Genomic DNA, 18,031 nt, shown 5'->3' with positions numbered 1-18,031 from the left:
TTCTTTCAAAATCCGGAAACTGTCGCAGAGAGAATGCTCCATACACTAGACGTAAAGAGAGCCCTCATGTACTATATAGACAGGACCAAGGATTTTAGGAAAACAAAACAACTATTCGTTGCCTTTTCTCCACAACATAAGGGCAACGCCATTTCCAAAGCAGGGATAGCCAGATGGATAGTTAAATGTATTCAAATTTGTTATGAAAAAGCTAAACGCACGTTAACTATTCCGAGAGCCCACTCAACACTAAAGTTAGGGGCGTCCATGGCTTTCCTGGGAAACATTCCGTCAGAAGCAATATGTAGAGCAGCCACATGGTCCACTATACATACATTTACCAAACACTACTGTGTAGATGTACACTCAAAACAGCAGGCAGCTGTAGGACAGGCTGTTCTCAAGACTCTTTTTCAGACTGCTGCTGCTGGCACGGGCAGCCGCCGCTAATCGAGGGACTGCTATATATTCTATGCACAGATATGAATTCAGCAGCCCACATGCCTCGAACTGAATATGCTACTTACCAGTATGCATCTGTTCTTGGCATGTAGGGCTGCTGACATTCATATCGCCCACCCTCCTCCCCGGCGCCTGTAGCAGCTGCAGCACTCAGAATTACTGTATAGCATGGTCATCACTTACTGTATCTACTCCATCACTGCCACAATGGCGAAAAACAATCTGAGGATGGAGAGGATGCCCATGCGCACTGTAGTCCAGGGGAGGAGCCACCTATCTCGTGATACTTCGAAGACTCTTCCAGGACAACAATGTGCAATCATCCGGACCCAACACTAGGCGGCGATCTATGCACAGATATGAATGTCAGCAGCCCTACATGCCAAGAACAGATGCATACTGGTAAGTAGCATATTCATTATAAACTTTTCGTATGTTCATCTATTTAAAAACTGTCGTTAAAAATGTCTACCTATCCATGAAAAAATATGTACAGAAATTCAAGAGATGCATAAGTGTGGCTATACAGTCTTTACAAAGATGACATATTCATATATGCCTGTGTTTAGTCCAGTGTTACTAAAGGGTAATTTCCAAAATATTAAGAAAGAAACTTAGCCTGAACAAAGCTTTACATATCCACTGTTTAACATTCCTATCCTTTCTGTCTTTTAAATATATCTGTATATTTCTGGTAAATTGAGCCTTACTCATATGATTTAGATTTGTAATACTCTCACAGTTCTCTGTTTTTGTTTTGTTACATAGCTCCTTCACCACCTTATCTATAATAACTTTTTTCAAGCTAGCCGAGAGAGCTCTGCTGGATCAATGTAATAAAGTGGATCACCCGTCATTATAATTTTCTCTAAAGTTTACATTCAAGATATACTTTTTCAGGCTCACGGTAATTTTGAATGATATTTCTTATTTCTAATTCTGCAGATGAAAATATTTGAAAAAAAAAAATTCTTTATTCTTTGATAGTTACATTATATGTTCAACAATTTAAGCTCCAACCTTAAAGCGCAATTTACTGATCCCTTCGAGAGACCAAGCCATCTTTTCCATAAGGCATCTGTTTGTCTACACATTTCATCTGCTTCTCTTTTATTTACTTGCACCCATACAGAAATAATTGAATGATCTTCCTATTGTAAGACTGTCTTCGAACTCTACAGATGTATGGCAAAATTCCTGGTCTACCTCTGTGTCTTTGTTTCTGTGACTGAAAATGTCAGCATATTAATATTGTTCGAGGCATGTGGGCTGCTGAATTCATATCTGTGCATAGATCGCCGCCTAGTGTTGGGTCCGGATGTTTGCACGTTGTTGTCCTGGAAGAGTCTTCGAAGTATCCTTGGATAGGTGACTCCTCCCCTGGACTACAGTGCTCATGGGCATCCTCTCCATCCTCAGATTGTTTTTTTCCGCCATTGGGTTCGGATGTGCTTATCTTGACTCAAGTTAGGAAAAACTTTTTACAGGCCAAAAGGCCTTTAGTTCGCGTCGGTACTGTTCCCGATCGGTATCGATAGTTATTTGTTAGTTTACTAACTTCAAGAACAACTTTTTCGCATCATACCCGACCATCGACCCGACATCGACGATGGAATCGAGGACACCATTCAAGCGGTGCCCTGTATGCAATGCGAAATATCCCCATGTCGACGTCCACCCGGTGTGCAACAAATGCCTTTCACCGGATCACGACGAGTCCACATGTATGGCCTGTGCCCGATTCCAATCCAAGAAGACTCTCCGGAATCGACGAGCAGCGAGACTTGAAGCGCAGCAAGCGGCACCGGCCCCGACCAACATCTTCAGCGCCGAGGACGAAGATGTGGAAGACGTGGAGAACCTACCCTCCAGCCCCGCTTCCGAACACGACTCCGGATCGGAAGACGTCGAAGAACGACTCTTTCACAGAGACGAAGCCGACACCGAGGTAGGAGACTACAATGAGGCCTTAGGGGCCGAAGAGAGTAGCTCCGGTGACGAGCAAGGCCTACCCGTACAGACTGAGGATATCCCAGTGCGTCAGTCTATGGCTCCGGTCGAGGGATCGCCTTCGGGCCTTACCCAAGACCTATCCCGCATTTCTTCGGCCCCGCCCTCTGGCCCGGCCTCGGACATTCAGCGGCAGCCATTACTACCCAAAACGACTGGTTTCCCTTCATCGAAACCGAAAGCCGTATCGGTTCAGCAGAAACCGAAACTGAAAGTGACACTGGTCGGATCGAAGCCCACCACACCTTCGACGCCAGCCAAACCCGTCGGCACCGACCGCACCAAACGGGACTTCGGTGCCGAGCTCGCAGCAGCCGACGTCGGCGCCGACACACGGAAAAAAACCATCGGCTCCGGCCACAAAGGTCAAAATGGCTGCTGCGTCTCACACCACTTCGAAAGCAGCACCAAAGGCACAATCATCGACGCCGTCGACAGCTACTACCTCTCCTCGACTCGATGACCCCGTGGCACCGAAGAAGTCCACGCCTGCCTCTACAGAACCGGTCGGCGCCAAGGAACCGTCGGCGTTCCAGGTGCGGCAAGTTTCAGCGTCCTTGCAACGCATCAAAGACAAGGCAGCCCTCCAGGACACGTCAGGCTCCGAGCCGAAAAAGGCTCAAAAAGCTTCTCCGGCACCGGCCAACATCACTTTTGGCCTGCCACCATCCACGGCGCCAAAACTGTTCGAAATCAGAACACGTGTTACCCACACCAGGATCACACCTGCAGAACACTCTCCTACCGAGACGTCACCATCACACATCATCGATGCCGAAACCGGCAGAATGATGCTCCACAAGAGGAGAATAACTTCCGAGCCAGCTTTGGACTCCTACCGGATCCCGCTAAAGAAAAAGCTGCCAGTGGATTCGGAACCAGTTCTTTACGAACCTCTCCATACCTCTTACCAAGATCCACAGTCCTTCTTTCCGAAACCGACGTTTTGGAGGACTACATGGGTGACCACGTCCCCTACCCCGGAGAGATGGACCCTGAAGGCCAACAGGACCCTGACCAGGCTTGGGATGACCCTGTAGACCCGGGCGCACCTATGGAATACACAGGACACGCAGCTATATGGCGCAAAAACATCTCCCACAGAGGACACTGCCGCATTCAACGCCCTCATTGAACGTGCTGCGGCCAATCATGGTGTGCAACTCCACTCTGACACCATCGTGGACGATTTTCTCATGGATACTTTCGCATCCTCAGAAAGGAATATCAAAACTCTACCCATGTTGAAAGGTGTCCTCAAACCAGCAAAGGACATTTTCAAAGAACCCACCAGGGCAAGAGTAATAAACCCCAGGATCGACAAGAAATATAGGTCGGCGCCTGGGGACCCTACCTACATTAGAGGCCAGCTGCCTCTGGATTCCATAGTAGTCGCGAATGCTCGCAAACGGGCGCACTCGCAGACGACTGGGGATGCTCCTCCCCCGGACAAAGAGTCCAAGGTGCTAGAGACCTCCGGCAAACGGGTTGCAGCCCAAGCAGCTAACATATGGCGTATTGCCAATACTCAGGCGCTCCTAGCTCGCTACGATCGCGCACATTATGACACATTAGAAACCTTACTCCAACATCTCCCTGACCAATACAAAGAGGGAGCAGAGATCCTCATCAGGGAGGGACAACTCCTCACGAACGCATCCATTAAGTGTGCACTGGATGCCGCAGATACAGCTGCCAGAGCCATAAACACTAGCGTCATGTTACGACGACACGCCTGGTTACGAATCTCCGGATTCAAACCTGAGGTGCAAAATAACATCCTCAACCAGCCGGTCAACCCCGACTACTTATTCGGACCAGAGGTTGACACCACCCTAGAAAAAATAAAAAAGGACACAGACACTGCAAAGTCCATGGGGGCTCTCCAAACGCAGACCTTTCGGAGTGGCTCCTTTCGTCGCCCCGGAAATAGAGGAGCAGGTAGAGGACAGGGGTCACAGCAAACCTACAACAAGGGAAACACACAAAGTTCCTACGACAAAAACACCCGGGGTGGATATCGTGGCTCAAGCACAAAGGGCAGAGGACGCGGATACGGCAACACCAGGTCCTCCCCCAAAAACAAACAGTGACGCCCTCTCCCTTCCTCCCGACCACATAACACCTGTCGGGGGAAGGCTACAAAGGTTCCTGTCCACGTGGAACTCCATCACCACGGACAGGTGGGTCAAAGATATTGTCAAACACGGTTACTGCCTAGAATTAACCTCGACTCCACCCACAATACCGCCAAAACACCGTCCTATGTCCACAGAGCACTTAACGCTATTACAGCAGGAAGTGCTAAGTATGCTGCAAAAAGGCGCAATAGAGGTCGTACCCGTCCACGAGCAAGGTACGGGGGTGTACTCCCTGTACTTTTTAATACCGAAAAAGGACGGGTCACTCAGACCTATACTAGACCTGAGACCCCTCAACCGCTACATTCTCTCGGAGCATTTCCACATGCTCACCCTGCAACAAGTCCTCCCACTGCTCAAACAGGGAGACTTCCTAGCCACACTAGACCTCAAAGATGCGTATTTCCACATACTCATTCACCCATCACACAGGAAATATCTCAGGTTCACTATTCAAGGGCAGCACTACCAATTCAAGGTTCTTCCCTTCGGCGTGACAACGGCGCCCAGGGTTTTCACAAAGTGCCTAGCTACTCTGGCTGCACATTTACGGAGGCAACACATTCATGTCTACCCCTACCTGGACGACTGGCTTGTTCAGGCAAAGTCAGCCCAGCAATGTACCAGCCACATGTCCCACACCATTCACCTTCTTCACAGTCTGGGGTTCTCACTAAATTACCCAAAATCACATCTCCAACCCGCACACGTACAACAGTACCTAGGTGCGACCATAGACACTCTGGCGGCCACAGCTCAGCCGAATTTAGTGAGAATCAACAGCATACAAATGCTGATTTCCAAGTTCAAACCCCAACACTCCCTTCCCGCGCGAGTGTTCATGCAGTTGATAGGCATGATGGCCTCCTGCATTTTCATAGTCCCACACGCGAGACTACATATGCGCCCGCTTCAGGAGTGCTTAGCACGTCAATGGAATCAGGCTCAAGGGCAACTAAAAGACCTAGTGTTGGTGAGCGGTCGGGCATACAACTCTCTGCATTGGTGGAATCCACAAAACCTTTGCAAGGGCCGACCGTTCCAAGAGCCGGTTCCACAAATAATATTGACGGCGGACGCGTCTCTCCAGGGATGGGGAGCTCATGTACTCAACTACACAGTGCAGGGACTATGGACAATACAACAAAAGAAGATGCACATCAACCTTCTAGAACTGATGGCAATCTTCCTGGCTATGAAAGCATTCAAAGTACACTTGTGCAACAAAGTCGTGTTGATCCGGACGGACAACATGACCGCCATGTATTACATACAGAAGCAGGGAGGAACACACTCTCCACAGTTGTCTCATCTGGCTCAGAGCATGTGGAAGTGGGCCATTCAGAGGAACATGTTCCTCATGGCGGAACACCTCCCCGGCAAGGACAACCAGATGGCGGATCTGCTCAGCAGACACAGCCACCAGATGCACGAGTGGGAGTTACACCCATCAGTACTCCAACCGTACTTCCAGCAGTGGGGTCATCCAGAGATAGACCTATTCGTCACAAGCGAAAACGCAAAATGCCAAAGCTTTGCCGCCAGGTTCCCACATCCGCAGTCGCAGGGCAATGCGATATGGATGAACTGGTCCGGCAGATTTGCGTACGCTTTTCCCCCAGCACCATTGATACCGCTGGTGGCACGCAAACTCAGACAACACTCACTGACACTCGTCCTGGTTGCTCCAATGTGGGCACGCCAGCCATGGTACACCACCTTTCTCGAACTTTCCGTGGTGCCGCATCAAAGGCTGCGGATCAAACCCGCGCATTTGACGCAGAACCATGGAGAGATTCAGCACCCAGATCCGCAACAGCTGAACCTGGCAATCTGGCTCCTGAAGTCCTAGAGTTTGGCTACCTAAACCTGCCACCTGACTGTATGGACATCATTAAGGAGGCCAGGAGACCCACTACCAGAGCTTGCTATGCAGCCAAATGGAAAAGATTAGTCATTTATTGCAATAATAATGACATTAACCCGCTAGACGCATCCATCCAAAACATAATTTGTTACCTCTTACACCTATACCGATGCAATCTGGCATACACCTCAATACGTGTCCATTTGACCGCAATATCAGCCTATCTCCAGAACAGGCAGCACCTCTCTTTATTCAGAGTGCCGGCCATCAAAGCATTCTTGGAAGGACTCAAACGAGTAATTCCTCCAAGCCACCCACCAGCTCCAATGTGGAACCTCAACTTGGTCCTCACACGCCTGATGGGTCCACCCTTCGAACCTCTACACTCATGCGAGATTCAATTCCTCACCTGGAAAGTAGCTTTCCTAGTAGCAATCACTTCTTTAAGGAGAGTTAGTGAACTCCAGGCACTAACCGTTCAAGAGCCATTCATACAGGTTCACGCCAACAGGGTCGTACTACGTACCAACCCCAAATTCATGCCCAAGGTCATATCGCAGTTCCACATGAATCAAACTATTGAACTGCCTGTTTTCTTTCAAAACCCACAAACTGTCGCAGAAAGAGCACTCCATACACTAGATGTAAAGAGAGCCCTCATGTACTATATCGACAGGACTAAAGTCTTTAGGAAAACAAAACAACTTTTCGTTGCCTTTGCCCCACACCACAAAGGTAACGCTATCTCCAAAGCAGGTATAGCCAGATGGATCGTTAAATGTATTCAAATTTGCTATCAAAAGGCTAAACGCACATTAACGATTCCCCCACGAGCCCACTCAACACGTAAGTTAGGGGCCTCCATGGCTTTCCTGGGAAACATTCCTTTGCATGATATATGTAGAGCAGCCACCTGGTCCACTACACATACATTTACCAAACACTATTGTGTAGATGTGCAATCAAAACAGCAGGCAGCTGTAGGACAGGCTGTTCTCAAAACTCTCTTTCAGACCGCTGCAGCTGGCACTGGTAGCCGCCGCTAATAGAGGGCACTGCTATATATTCTATGCACAGATATGAATTCAGCAGCCCACATGCCTCGAACTGAATATGCTACTTACCAGTATGCATCTGTTCTTGGCATGTAGGGCTGCTGACATTCATATCGCCCTCCCTCCTCCCCGGCGCCTGTAGCAGCTGCAGCTCTCAGAATTACTGTAAGCATGGTCATCACTTTCTGTATCTACTCCATCACTGCCACAATGGCGAAAAACAATCTGAGGATGGAGAGGATGCCCATGCGCACTGTAGTCCAGGGGAGGAGTCACCTATCCCAGGATACTTCGAAGACTCTTCCAGGACAACAACGTGCAAACATCCGGACCCAACACTAGGCGGCGATCTATGCACAGATATGAATGTCAGCAGCCCTACATGCCAAGAACAGATGCATACTGGTAAGTAGCATATTCAATCCTTCTCAACCTTTTCATAAAACCATTGCTTTAATATTTGTCACATTTATTTTTAATTCATTAGAGACAAAATATTTAGCAAATTCATTCAGTTGTCCCTGTAGACCAAGGGGGGCAAGATCAATTAAAATAGCATCATCTGCATAAAATATATGGAGCACATATTCCTCGCAGTTTCGGTGGAAATGACTTGCCTTTGCCAAATATTTCTGGCCATCTGCAATATAGATGGAAAACAAAAGGGGTGCCAATATGCAACCTTGTCTAATTCCATTTGGTGTTTACATTTTTCTTAACAGTGCACCATTATATCCCAATTAAATCTGGTTCCAGGAGCCCTCATGCAGGTTGATTATCTGTTTCAATAATTCAGGTGCAGTACTTCATTTATTTATTTTTTCCCATGGATGTGACCAGTTTACTGTATCAATTGCAGTTGATGAATCAATATATGTGACATACAACAGTTGATTCTAGTGATCTTTCCTGAACCCTATTTGAAATTTCAGAATTATGTTTGCATCTTCAACCCAGTTTTAAAGAAATTTTAAAAGGCGCTTGGTATAAATCTGACTAGTTATCAAACGATAAACATGAAGATCCTCTAGCAGGCCATTTTTAGAGATTGGTACCCATATATTACCTTTCTATGATTCTAGTTTCCTTAATAACTGCATTTAACAAAGATGGTGATGATTGTGCTCAGAGATCTGGAGCCTACTTTGATATAGTTGTGGGTATACTATCCTGCCCTTGCACTCTAGAGCCCTTGAATGCTTTTATTGCATTTGTAACATCTTTTACTGTTGGTATCAAATTTTCTTGGGTTAATTTGGCTTAAACATGATCTCCAAAAATGCCAACAATATCCAACTCTGAAACATTTTCATTTTCTTTAGCAATATTCAGTGCTAAAACGTTTTTACTAAATATATTCCTAAAGTGTGCCTGCCAGCACCTTATTTGTTCCAAGCATGTTTCCTATAAGTTCCCAATAAATGTTGCACCTTGTCTCTTGTACTGCCTTAATAACTTCTGACCACATTTTCCTTTTTTGCCACGCTTATTCGTCTAAATTCAGATGTGTTTCCTGTACATCTTCCTCATAGGGCCCCTCAGGGTTCGCTCTGTTTGAAAAGCTTCACTAATATACTATGTACTCTCACTCTTGCTGTATCAATTCCATCCCTTGGTCCTGCAGCGCCTGGGTGGGCCCTGATCTTAAGTGCATTTCCCCCCATTCTTTGGACTGGTAATATAAAGTCATAAATCAGCTTTTCACTTTGGGCCTTGAATCTCGGGGACCAAATGATCCTTTGATTATTCTTTCAACAAACATGTTGGTTATTAGCCCAGGGTTCTCTATTATTGGCGTGATCATCCAAAGTCAATTCTATGGATCTGTTATCACTCCCTGCCTGCTCACCTACCAACATATCTTAAATAATAAAGAAGTCTTCCGATAGTACACCTGCATAATCAATGAGTGATGATGTTTTCACATTGTCACAAGTGTTATTTGCAGGTTGAGCCCCAGGAACACTTCCAATAATAATGGTCATATTGTGTGTTTTAATGTACGTTTTAATTTACTGTTTACACCATTACATTTCCTATCCCAGGATATTTGGCTTGGTATGCATAGATATTTTTCGTTGCTGTGCTATACCTCATCCAAAGTTTCTGACAAAGTGCTTTTATCATTAAAATCCTGTAATATCAATATATTTGACGGTAGGCTGTTTAAATCCAATCTTCTTTATTTGAACTCCCACATTTTTTAGTTTCTTTCCATAATCTCTCTTTTATTGGTAGCAGCTGGACATTAGCTATAATACATGTTGTTGATTTCCTCCTATTACCATTATTAATACACTTCTTTATCTATATCTAATTTGATCTAATCTCAACTACTATTGTTAAAAAATCCATATCCTGGAGCCAATATCTTTTAAAGCCAGCAATATTCCAGGATATCAAATGGAGAGTTTTACAAGCAGGAGGTATTTGATTTGGTCATCAAACGCCCAGATTTAATTGCTGCCACTATCGAATTCCATTCACATTTATTGTCTTTTTTAGTGGTGGGCCTGAGAATATCCTTGTTTCAGAGTGTGTTTTGGTAATAAATGATCTTTGACCCGACTAATCACCTACAGTTGCCTTCGGGTTGTTACCTGGCTTTTCTCACTTTGTTTCACTGATGTCATAACCAAAGCTTTCCTTACTATGCAGCTGAATCTTCTTACTCTTCTGCACAATGTATATGTCGAAACCTAACTGTGTTAATAATCAAGAGAATTTAAGACCACAAGCTTTGAATAAAAATGGACCATGGCATTAGACTATTATGACTCTCAAACTTTTCATTGGGAAGCTCAACCAATACTATTTCACATATTGTTATTTTAGACAGCCTTGATATTCTATCAAGGATCAAGATTATTATTCCCCTATTAATATATGGGCTTGGTGTCCAATCTGCAAAGATATCAACTATTTGTAAGATCAAATGATCTTCACTTATTTCCCGGAGATCAATCAAATTTTCGAGTTATTTTTATCAAATGAAATCATTTATCTAGATGACCTTGACTCAGGATAGATAATATAGTGTGCCAAATCATTAGTAGTTAATTACCTGTGCTGCTAATGGCAAATGGATAGGATGATATTTATGTATTTTAGATGCCAACACTTCAATCTCTCCTAGGTTAGTAGCCACTCCTAATTCTGTTTCTTGCTCCAGCAGATTTATTTCATCATCACTTGCTGCCCTTATTTTTGCTTCACATTTCTCAGCTAAACAATCATTTATTGTCATACTTTTATTTAAACCAGGATATTGTACGAGTGTTATCACAGCACACCTTACGTAGTCCTTTTTTTTGTATTCCTTCTCTGTTTTCTCCTGTTCAATTTGATTTACTATTTTTAAGACCACTCTTCCTTTCTTGTTTTACCTTGAAAAGTAGGATGTACTTTAATATATTTTGTAATGCAGCTTAATTCCTCCTCTATTTTCTTGGCCTTAATATCCTCCTTATTTATATGCATTGTTTGATCCCTGTTATCAGTCCTTGGTTTTACTGTTTCTGGTTATCTGCGGCTTTGATAGTTTGAGCTAAAACGTCTACTAGATTGCAATATGTGGCCCCTGTTACCTCTGCCCTCCGTCTGTAGAGCTGTGTCCCTTTTTTTTATTCACAAATTTAACAGGATCTATTAAAGTTTGGATTCCTTTATCAATTAAAGGGTGGCTAGTCATGCTAACCTGTTTTATGTTGGAAAGCCCTGAAGTACGTTCTACAAGTTTATTTTGCATTCATGAGGTGGTCTTAATATTATGATATGAATCTTTTACTACATTTTCCAATAGGGTCATGGTGGATTTCAAAATATGATATATAGCACTCATCATTTCAGGGGCTAATACTGTTCCATAATTATAGTTATCCTTCATACCCTTATCTAAGATCGACCTGTTATCTTCAAAATTCACCCTACTACTTTCTCCCAAAGAGTGAGTTATGTAGGGAAGAGAAAAAAAATTAAGTTTCACTGGTAGAATTTCAGGAAGCTCATGATTTAAATTACGAGCTTATGTAATTTTCGGCTAGATTTTCAAGCTCACCAAATTGACATTTTTCCAAACAGCATTGAGTATAAGGGCATTTCGGCAATATCTTTTTTTACCTTCCCCCTCTGGTATTATATACAGAATCACTAACTAGATTGTAATCCAGGGTCTAATGAGAGGGTGCCATCTGTGTATTGCCTTCTATAGTGGACCACAACCATTTTCCTTTGCACAATTTTTACTAGAATCTTTAAAGAGCCATTTATTTTCACCTGGCGGAGGACCAGCTTCCCTCTGACTGAACATCTGAGCCTCTTGGACACCTTCTATCAATGGAACTGATTCTTTTTGATCTTTCTCAACAATTTGTTTTGAAAATAGGTGTCAGATGATCTATTATATATCTTTTATTATGACTGGTACATTCACAAGACACGTGGGCTTTATCGGATGCATCAATAGGATTCTTAACTTCACTAGTACTTTGTCCCTTACAGGCTTGCAAAGACCATTTGTGTTGAACTTCAATCTTATTTATTGCTTCTGTATGCAGAACAGATGTCAATTTAGGTTTACTCAAATTCAAATTTCTTACACTTGGGTCCTTGATATTTCTTACCATTAATGCGTTTGAGTGAGGGCCAAGCTGTGTCAAATAATATTTGTTTTAGACCATTTTTATTTCTCTTTGAAATGTTACTCTTCAGTGAACCTGAAGCCTACATAATTAATGACTTTACAGACCTTGGCTAACTTATAAGTGAAACGTCTTCCCTACTAGCACTAGTATTACAGGGAGCCTTACTTTTCATTTGCACACTCTTTGACAGCAATTTAGGGTGGCCTTTCACTTTACGTTTAGCAATTGCTACACCTCAATAGATAAACTTTGTACGTGAAAGTGCAAATCACTAACTTTAAATACTGTTTCTTCTGTAATATGAGATAGCGTAGCGCAAATTATTCAAGTAATTTCAACAGGACTAAATAAAGGATGTAGTTACTCCCCACAACTAGGGACCTCTGCAGCAAGATTTTGTTTTATTTTGTTTTGACAATTCTAATAGTTCATTAGTCTAAAGAATGTGTTTCAACATTTTCTTTACTCCACGTTATTGCCAGTAGGTCCTAAGTCTCAATGGCAATAATAGGTATAAGTAGCCCAATCCTGTCTATGCATCACAAATTCATGCAAGGCACAGCATCCTCCTGATGCAGCTCAGACGCATCAGCTCCTAAGTTTGTCAAATCATCTTTTCTTCTTGCTTCCACCCCTGAACTCCAGCTTATGACCGGCTTTTCAAACTCTAACCTTTGTCCCAAAAATACGCTGCCCTCCCTGAAACAGCAGTCAACTCCCCCACCCCAGGACTACTCCTACGGTCGGAATGTTGACACCCTGAGATAGGTTTGCCATGGACAAGTGACTGGGGTAACAAGGTCCCTGAGAAGTCCAAGGAGGAAATTAAGTAGAACTAGAGCACTGACACAACAGCATACTCGAGTATGGTTACAAAATTTCAGTACAAAATGCTTGCTTGGAAAATCCAATAGCCACTATGTAGCCCCACAACCCATGTCTTAGCTTCACAAGAGAGCCAGCGTTAATCCAGAGAGGCAAACACCAGGCAGCATCGCAGTCTGCCATAATTCGTGTATCTGCACACAAGGAGCAGGAAATCAAAAACAAGTGTGAGGGTGGTAAAAGTGCAAAATAATTAAAATAATTTAAACGTTAAGGCAAGGCATAGAAAGTTGCAAAACCAAAGAGCAATGGCACAGCAAATGTATAGTAGAACAATGTCAGGAAACAAGTAGCTTGAGCAGAAACTGTGGCAGTGACATAGTGAGGCAGAGCAGAAGAATGATTAATTGACAGAAAGGGGGAGAGGGCCTGCAGGCCCTAGCCACACTGGTTCCTAAACCGACTACCTTTGCCCCACACAATGCTGCCTCCTTGTGCTGCAGGACTAACGCAAATGGCCTGACCCTGTCTGCCTCCACAACAACTACTGCTGATGACTGCCTTTACTTTCTTAGTGGGAGCGGTAGGAGTGACAAATGACCTTGAACAAAGGGGACTCCAGGGAAACTCTGGCATTTTATGGGAACCAGTAAACCTTTCCACTCTTCGTTATACTGGTGTGGCTGCTCATAAAGTAGCTCCAAATTCTGATGGCTCCACCTACTGCCCGCCCTCTCTTCACCCCATGATTTCCCATTGCTTGTTTTTGTCATCTGAGTTGAGTTTGGCTCCCTGCTGCCTCAAATAGCCCAGCCGCCACCAAACAAACACCTCCTTGCCACATGCCTGCCCACAAAGACCCCACAAATATGGAATAACTTGAGTAGACAACTCACTGGCTATAATTAGCCATCAGAGTGTGCGATGCTCGCATTGTGCACAGACCTAACAGTGTGTAGACACCAACATAAAGTGAGTGCGCATGATGGAGAATGTAACTCATTCACCTTTATTGCTAGATTGGTAACATGATGATAACATCTTGTGGTATCTGAAAAGTATTAGGTCCCACCTTGTGGTCCATGTATTGGCACAGTGCTATTACATGTTTGTTGTTTATGTCAACTGCAAAAATTCTGAAGAAATCCATCCATTTAATTCATGTTTGTTCCCATCTTTTTATTTCAGTGGTTTGGAAACTTAGTTACTATGGAGTGGTGGAATGACCTTTGGCTAAATGAAGGATTTGCAAAGTTTATGGAGTATGTGTCTGTGAATATTACACACCCGGATCTGCAAGTTGTGAGTATTATAGTATTATGCAATTTTCTTTACATATGAATTGGAAACATTCTGTGTTTTTCTTTTATACCCAATATTGGGCTAATGAAGTGTCTTGTTTAAATGCAATACCTGAACTATAGCATTGCATATATGTTCTATGATTTCCAGGGAATCAAACTCAATACCCTATTGTACAAAATAAACTTCAAAGTAACTGGTTCTTATTAGACCATTTATACTATGTCGGTAGCACCAGAGTGCAGTTCTGTGGAACGTCTCATGTACTGTTAGGAAATATTTATAGGAAATAATATCTGGAAATATCAGGAAATAATATATTTTATAATGCAGTCTATGCTGTATACTATACTATGCTGGAACCTGTAAAATGCCAAACACAAGAAATCATAGTAAGACTCAGAGAGAAGCGCAACAGATGATCAACTAATTTGTGTTACTAAACACTTGAGGTAAATCAAAAGAATCAAAGGAATCCCCCTATAGCATTGAAAACGAATTGAATCTGATTGGAAACTTAACGATCTGCTCCTCAATAAAGCATTGATTGCTTAATTGCCTAGAAAAACAGTAAGAACATCAAAGACTTTATCATTCAAACCGAAATGAAGACTAAAATCTAGTAACTCTTTTTAGAATCAATATGGGAACATTTCTGTGCTTAAACTTTGCACTCTGCATAAACCTAGTAAGCGGCCTAATTATGTATCATCCAACACCTGGCAGTACCATCAAGCTCAGTCAATTCATGACTTGTGTTTCCAATAATTGCATTTCCCTTTTAATTGCCCATTTGGTAGGGTTTATGTTAGGAAAAACAACCTGTAATCAAAACCTGGACTAAAAATACAAAAGCACCAGTGGATTTATACTGGATTGGGGATGGACACAATTTCAACCATATTTGTTTCCAGATTATTGAGTCAATAACCATTTCATCAAAACAAGGGGACATGGAGCAAAGACTGTCGCAAATGTAATTCTTCTGGCTATATAAACTGAATGCTCTGTAACCCGTTCAGTACAACGGCAAGATAGACATGAAATGTTTCTGATGGGCTTAACAAAGTAAGAAAAATACTTTTTCTCTACAGAGCTTATCTTGGTGTGGTATAGAAATTTGAAAATAGTAGAGACTTGAGAGTGGTGACCTCCAAAAGATTTTAATAAATTAGAAAGATTCTGAGTTGAACAGTGTTTTACGGAGCACAGTTTGTAACTTTGACACATTGTGACATGTTCATTCAATTATTTGTTGTTTCTGGTTTTAGACTACTTGGTATACTTGCTATTCATGTACTTCTCTGGGTTTGAAAACATTGAGTCCTAAATTATCATGTGTGACATAACTATACAGAAGCATTTGTCGGAGTGATACCTTTTATTTTAGGAGAATTTATACCATAGGTCTCAGTCTTTGAGTTTTAGGCTCATAATATACATGATAGACACTGAAAACATAGTGACACTTGTTTGAGAATAATGGGCACCAAAGATATGGGCTCAATACTTCTCTATGTACTATAATACAGTAGTAATAGATGTAGTATAGTAGAGTTGGAGAAATTATATGAGTTTAATAGACTCATATTAGGAGCTATCTACTACAAAAAATGATTAATTTGATACATTTCAGATGATAACTTCATGGCAGAAGGTGGGTAGGTTGAAACAAATATTGCAAACCACAGCCACATAAAAAAATGTCAGTGAATGATTAGTATCTTGGGACTTATGGATAATATGATTTGCAGAATAAGGCTTATTATTGCTGCTCCATCCTGTTCCTCTGAGCTTGGACGAAGATTCAAGGGTCTATCTCCAGGGACCACCAAATCTATGGCTCATATTATTGCAGTGGCCAAGTGAGGGAAAGGGTTGGAAAATGTAACAGCAGGGAAGGAGAACTTAAAACAAGAAGATAGTTATTTGTAATATGATCATGTGGGATACCCTAATGTCCCTCCTTAATGTATTTTATTATAATCACATAAAAATGTAAGTTATTTCGATTACTCTTTTCATGTTGTTCAAAGACGTCTGATGAAAAAACTATCTTAACATAAAATAAATATAAATACATTTTTGGGATTTGTTGTCTTTTTCAACAATTTTGAAAAAATGAGTCTTCGTAGGTTATGAAAGTAGCTTTATTTTCATAACATCTCTAGCACGGAGCAGTATCCACAACACCTCCTTCAGCTATCCTTAGTCAGAATCCATGTAGGGAGAATTCCAATTATAACTAGGCAACCATAAACATGACATCACCCAGATCTGTACACACCTCCCTCTTCATACAATATAATAAAAAATGTATAAAGATGAGAAAAAAACGAAGCAAGGAAAAAAAGAGCAATGAGAACACAAAAAAACAAGGATTCTATATTGACAGAATGCTACATACTCAAGGTTTACATACTTTACTAATATTTCCCAAATTCCAAGTAGACCCATCTTCTAACTCCATGACATCACGTTTCACTTCCTTAACAGGAAAGGGCCCTAAATATCTACTTTCACCTTTCCAAACCCATTCATTCTTCTGAACAACAACCCAATCTCCAGCTTGGACCCATAATTCCTTCGCACCTTTTCTTAAGTTGTATGCAACCATCATTCTTTCTTGTCCCTTTTCCACTCTTTCTCTCACTTCATTCCGATCAACCCAAATTCTATCTTTCTTGCACAACCATATGGGACATTCCTTCTTTCCAGGCTCTCTCCCTTTTAGAGACACAAACCGAGACACACCCATAGCAGAATGTGAAGTGATTCTATGTGTCCACATAATTTTTCTTAATTCTTGTTGTACAACCCATTGGCAAGTAATAATTGAATGATGCCCATTACAATGCGATTAGCTCTTTCTACTAAGCTATTCGCCTGCGGTCTAAAAAGAGCCACTCTTTCATAAGAGAGATACCCATCCTCTTTAGATAATCCACCATCTCCTTGGAAATAAACTGTACGCCATTATCAGATACAATAGATGCCGGTATCCCTTCATCTAGAAAAACTCTTTCCAAAAATCTTATTACTCTAGCAGTGTTTACTTCAGCCATAGATTCCACAGCGAACCATTTAGAATGGCAATCTACCAACACAAGGATGAATCTATCCTTGTTTCCTAGTTTTCCCACTGGACCAATAAAATCAATATCTAATCTTTCCCATGGTCTTGACGGAAATTTACTACAAACCAGAGGCGGTTGCCGTACAACTTTAGATTTGTCGCTATTCGCACAAATATGACAGGTTTTTTTACAAGAGCCTCTACATCACTGTCCATTCCAGGACACCAAAACGATGCTCTGACTCTATGTTTAGACATACTTTGCCCAGGATATCCTTTGTTAACGATAGCAAGGACACGTTTCTGTATTCCTTCAGGAGGTAATCTTTGCCATCTCCTCTTGACTTTACCTTCACTTAATTCATCTCTTACTTTAAAATATTCTCCTAGTTCCACAACTTTGCTGTCGTTAATCTCCCAACCTTGGACAATATTTAATTCAACCTTTAATAGCACAGGATCACAGTCCCTTGCGCTTTCCCTCTTCATAGGTTATTGAAGTAGCTTTATTTTCATAGCACGGAGCAGCATCCACAACACCGGTGCTCTCCTTCAACTGTCCTTAGTCAGAATCCACGTAGGGAGAATTCCAATTATAACTAGGCAATCATAAACATGACATCACCCAGATCTGTACACATTTCTACTTA

General features: G+C 42.4%; 1 protein-coding gene across 3 annotated transcripts in view; it reads left to right on the top strand.

The window, feature by feature from the left end:
* Positions 1-18,031, top strand: part of LOC146865673 (endoplasmic reticulum aminopeptidase 1-like) — a 529,832-nt gene that overhangs the window by 188,374 nt on the left and 323,427 nt on the right. For all 3 annotated transcript variants that reach the window (XM_085632533.1, XM_085632531.1, XM_085632532.1), the window contains exon 7: positions 14,192-14,305. In XM_085632533.1, the coding sequence (XP_085488659.1) occupies positions 14,192-14,305 (114 nt within the window). The remainder of the gene's footprint in view (positions 1-14,191; positions 14,306-18,031) is intronic.

The sequence above is a fragment of the Triturus cristatus genome, chromosome 2_1 (assembly GCF_964204655.1).
Source record: "Triturus cristatus chromosome 2_1, aTriCri1.1, whole genome shotgun sequence".
Taxonomy (NCBI): domain Eukaryota; kingdom Metazoa; phylum Chordata; class Amphibia; order Caudata; family Salamandridae; genus Triturus; species Triturus cristatus.
This window is presented reverse-complemented; position numbering and strand designations above follow the sequence as displayed.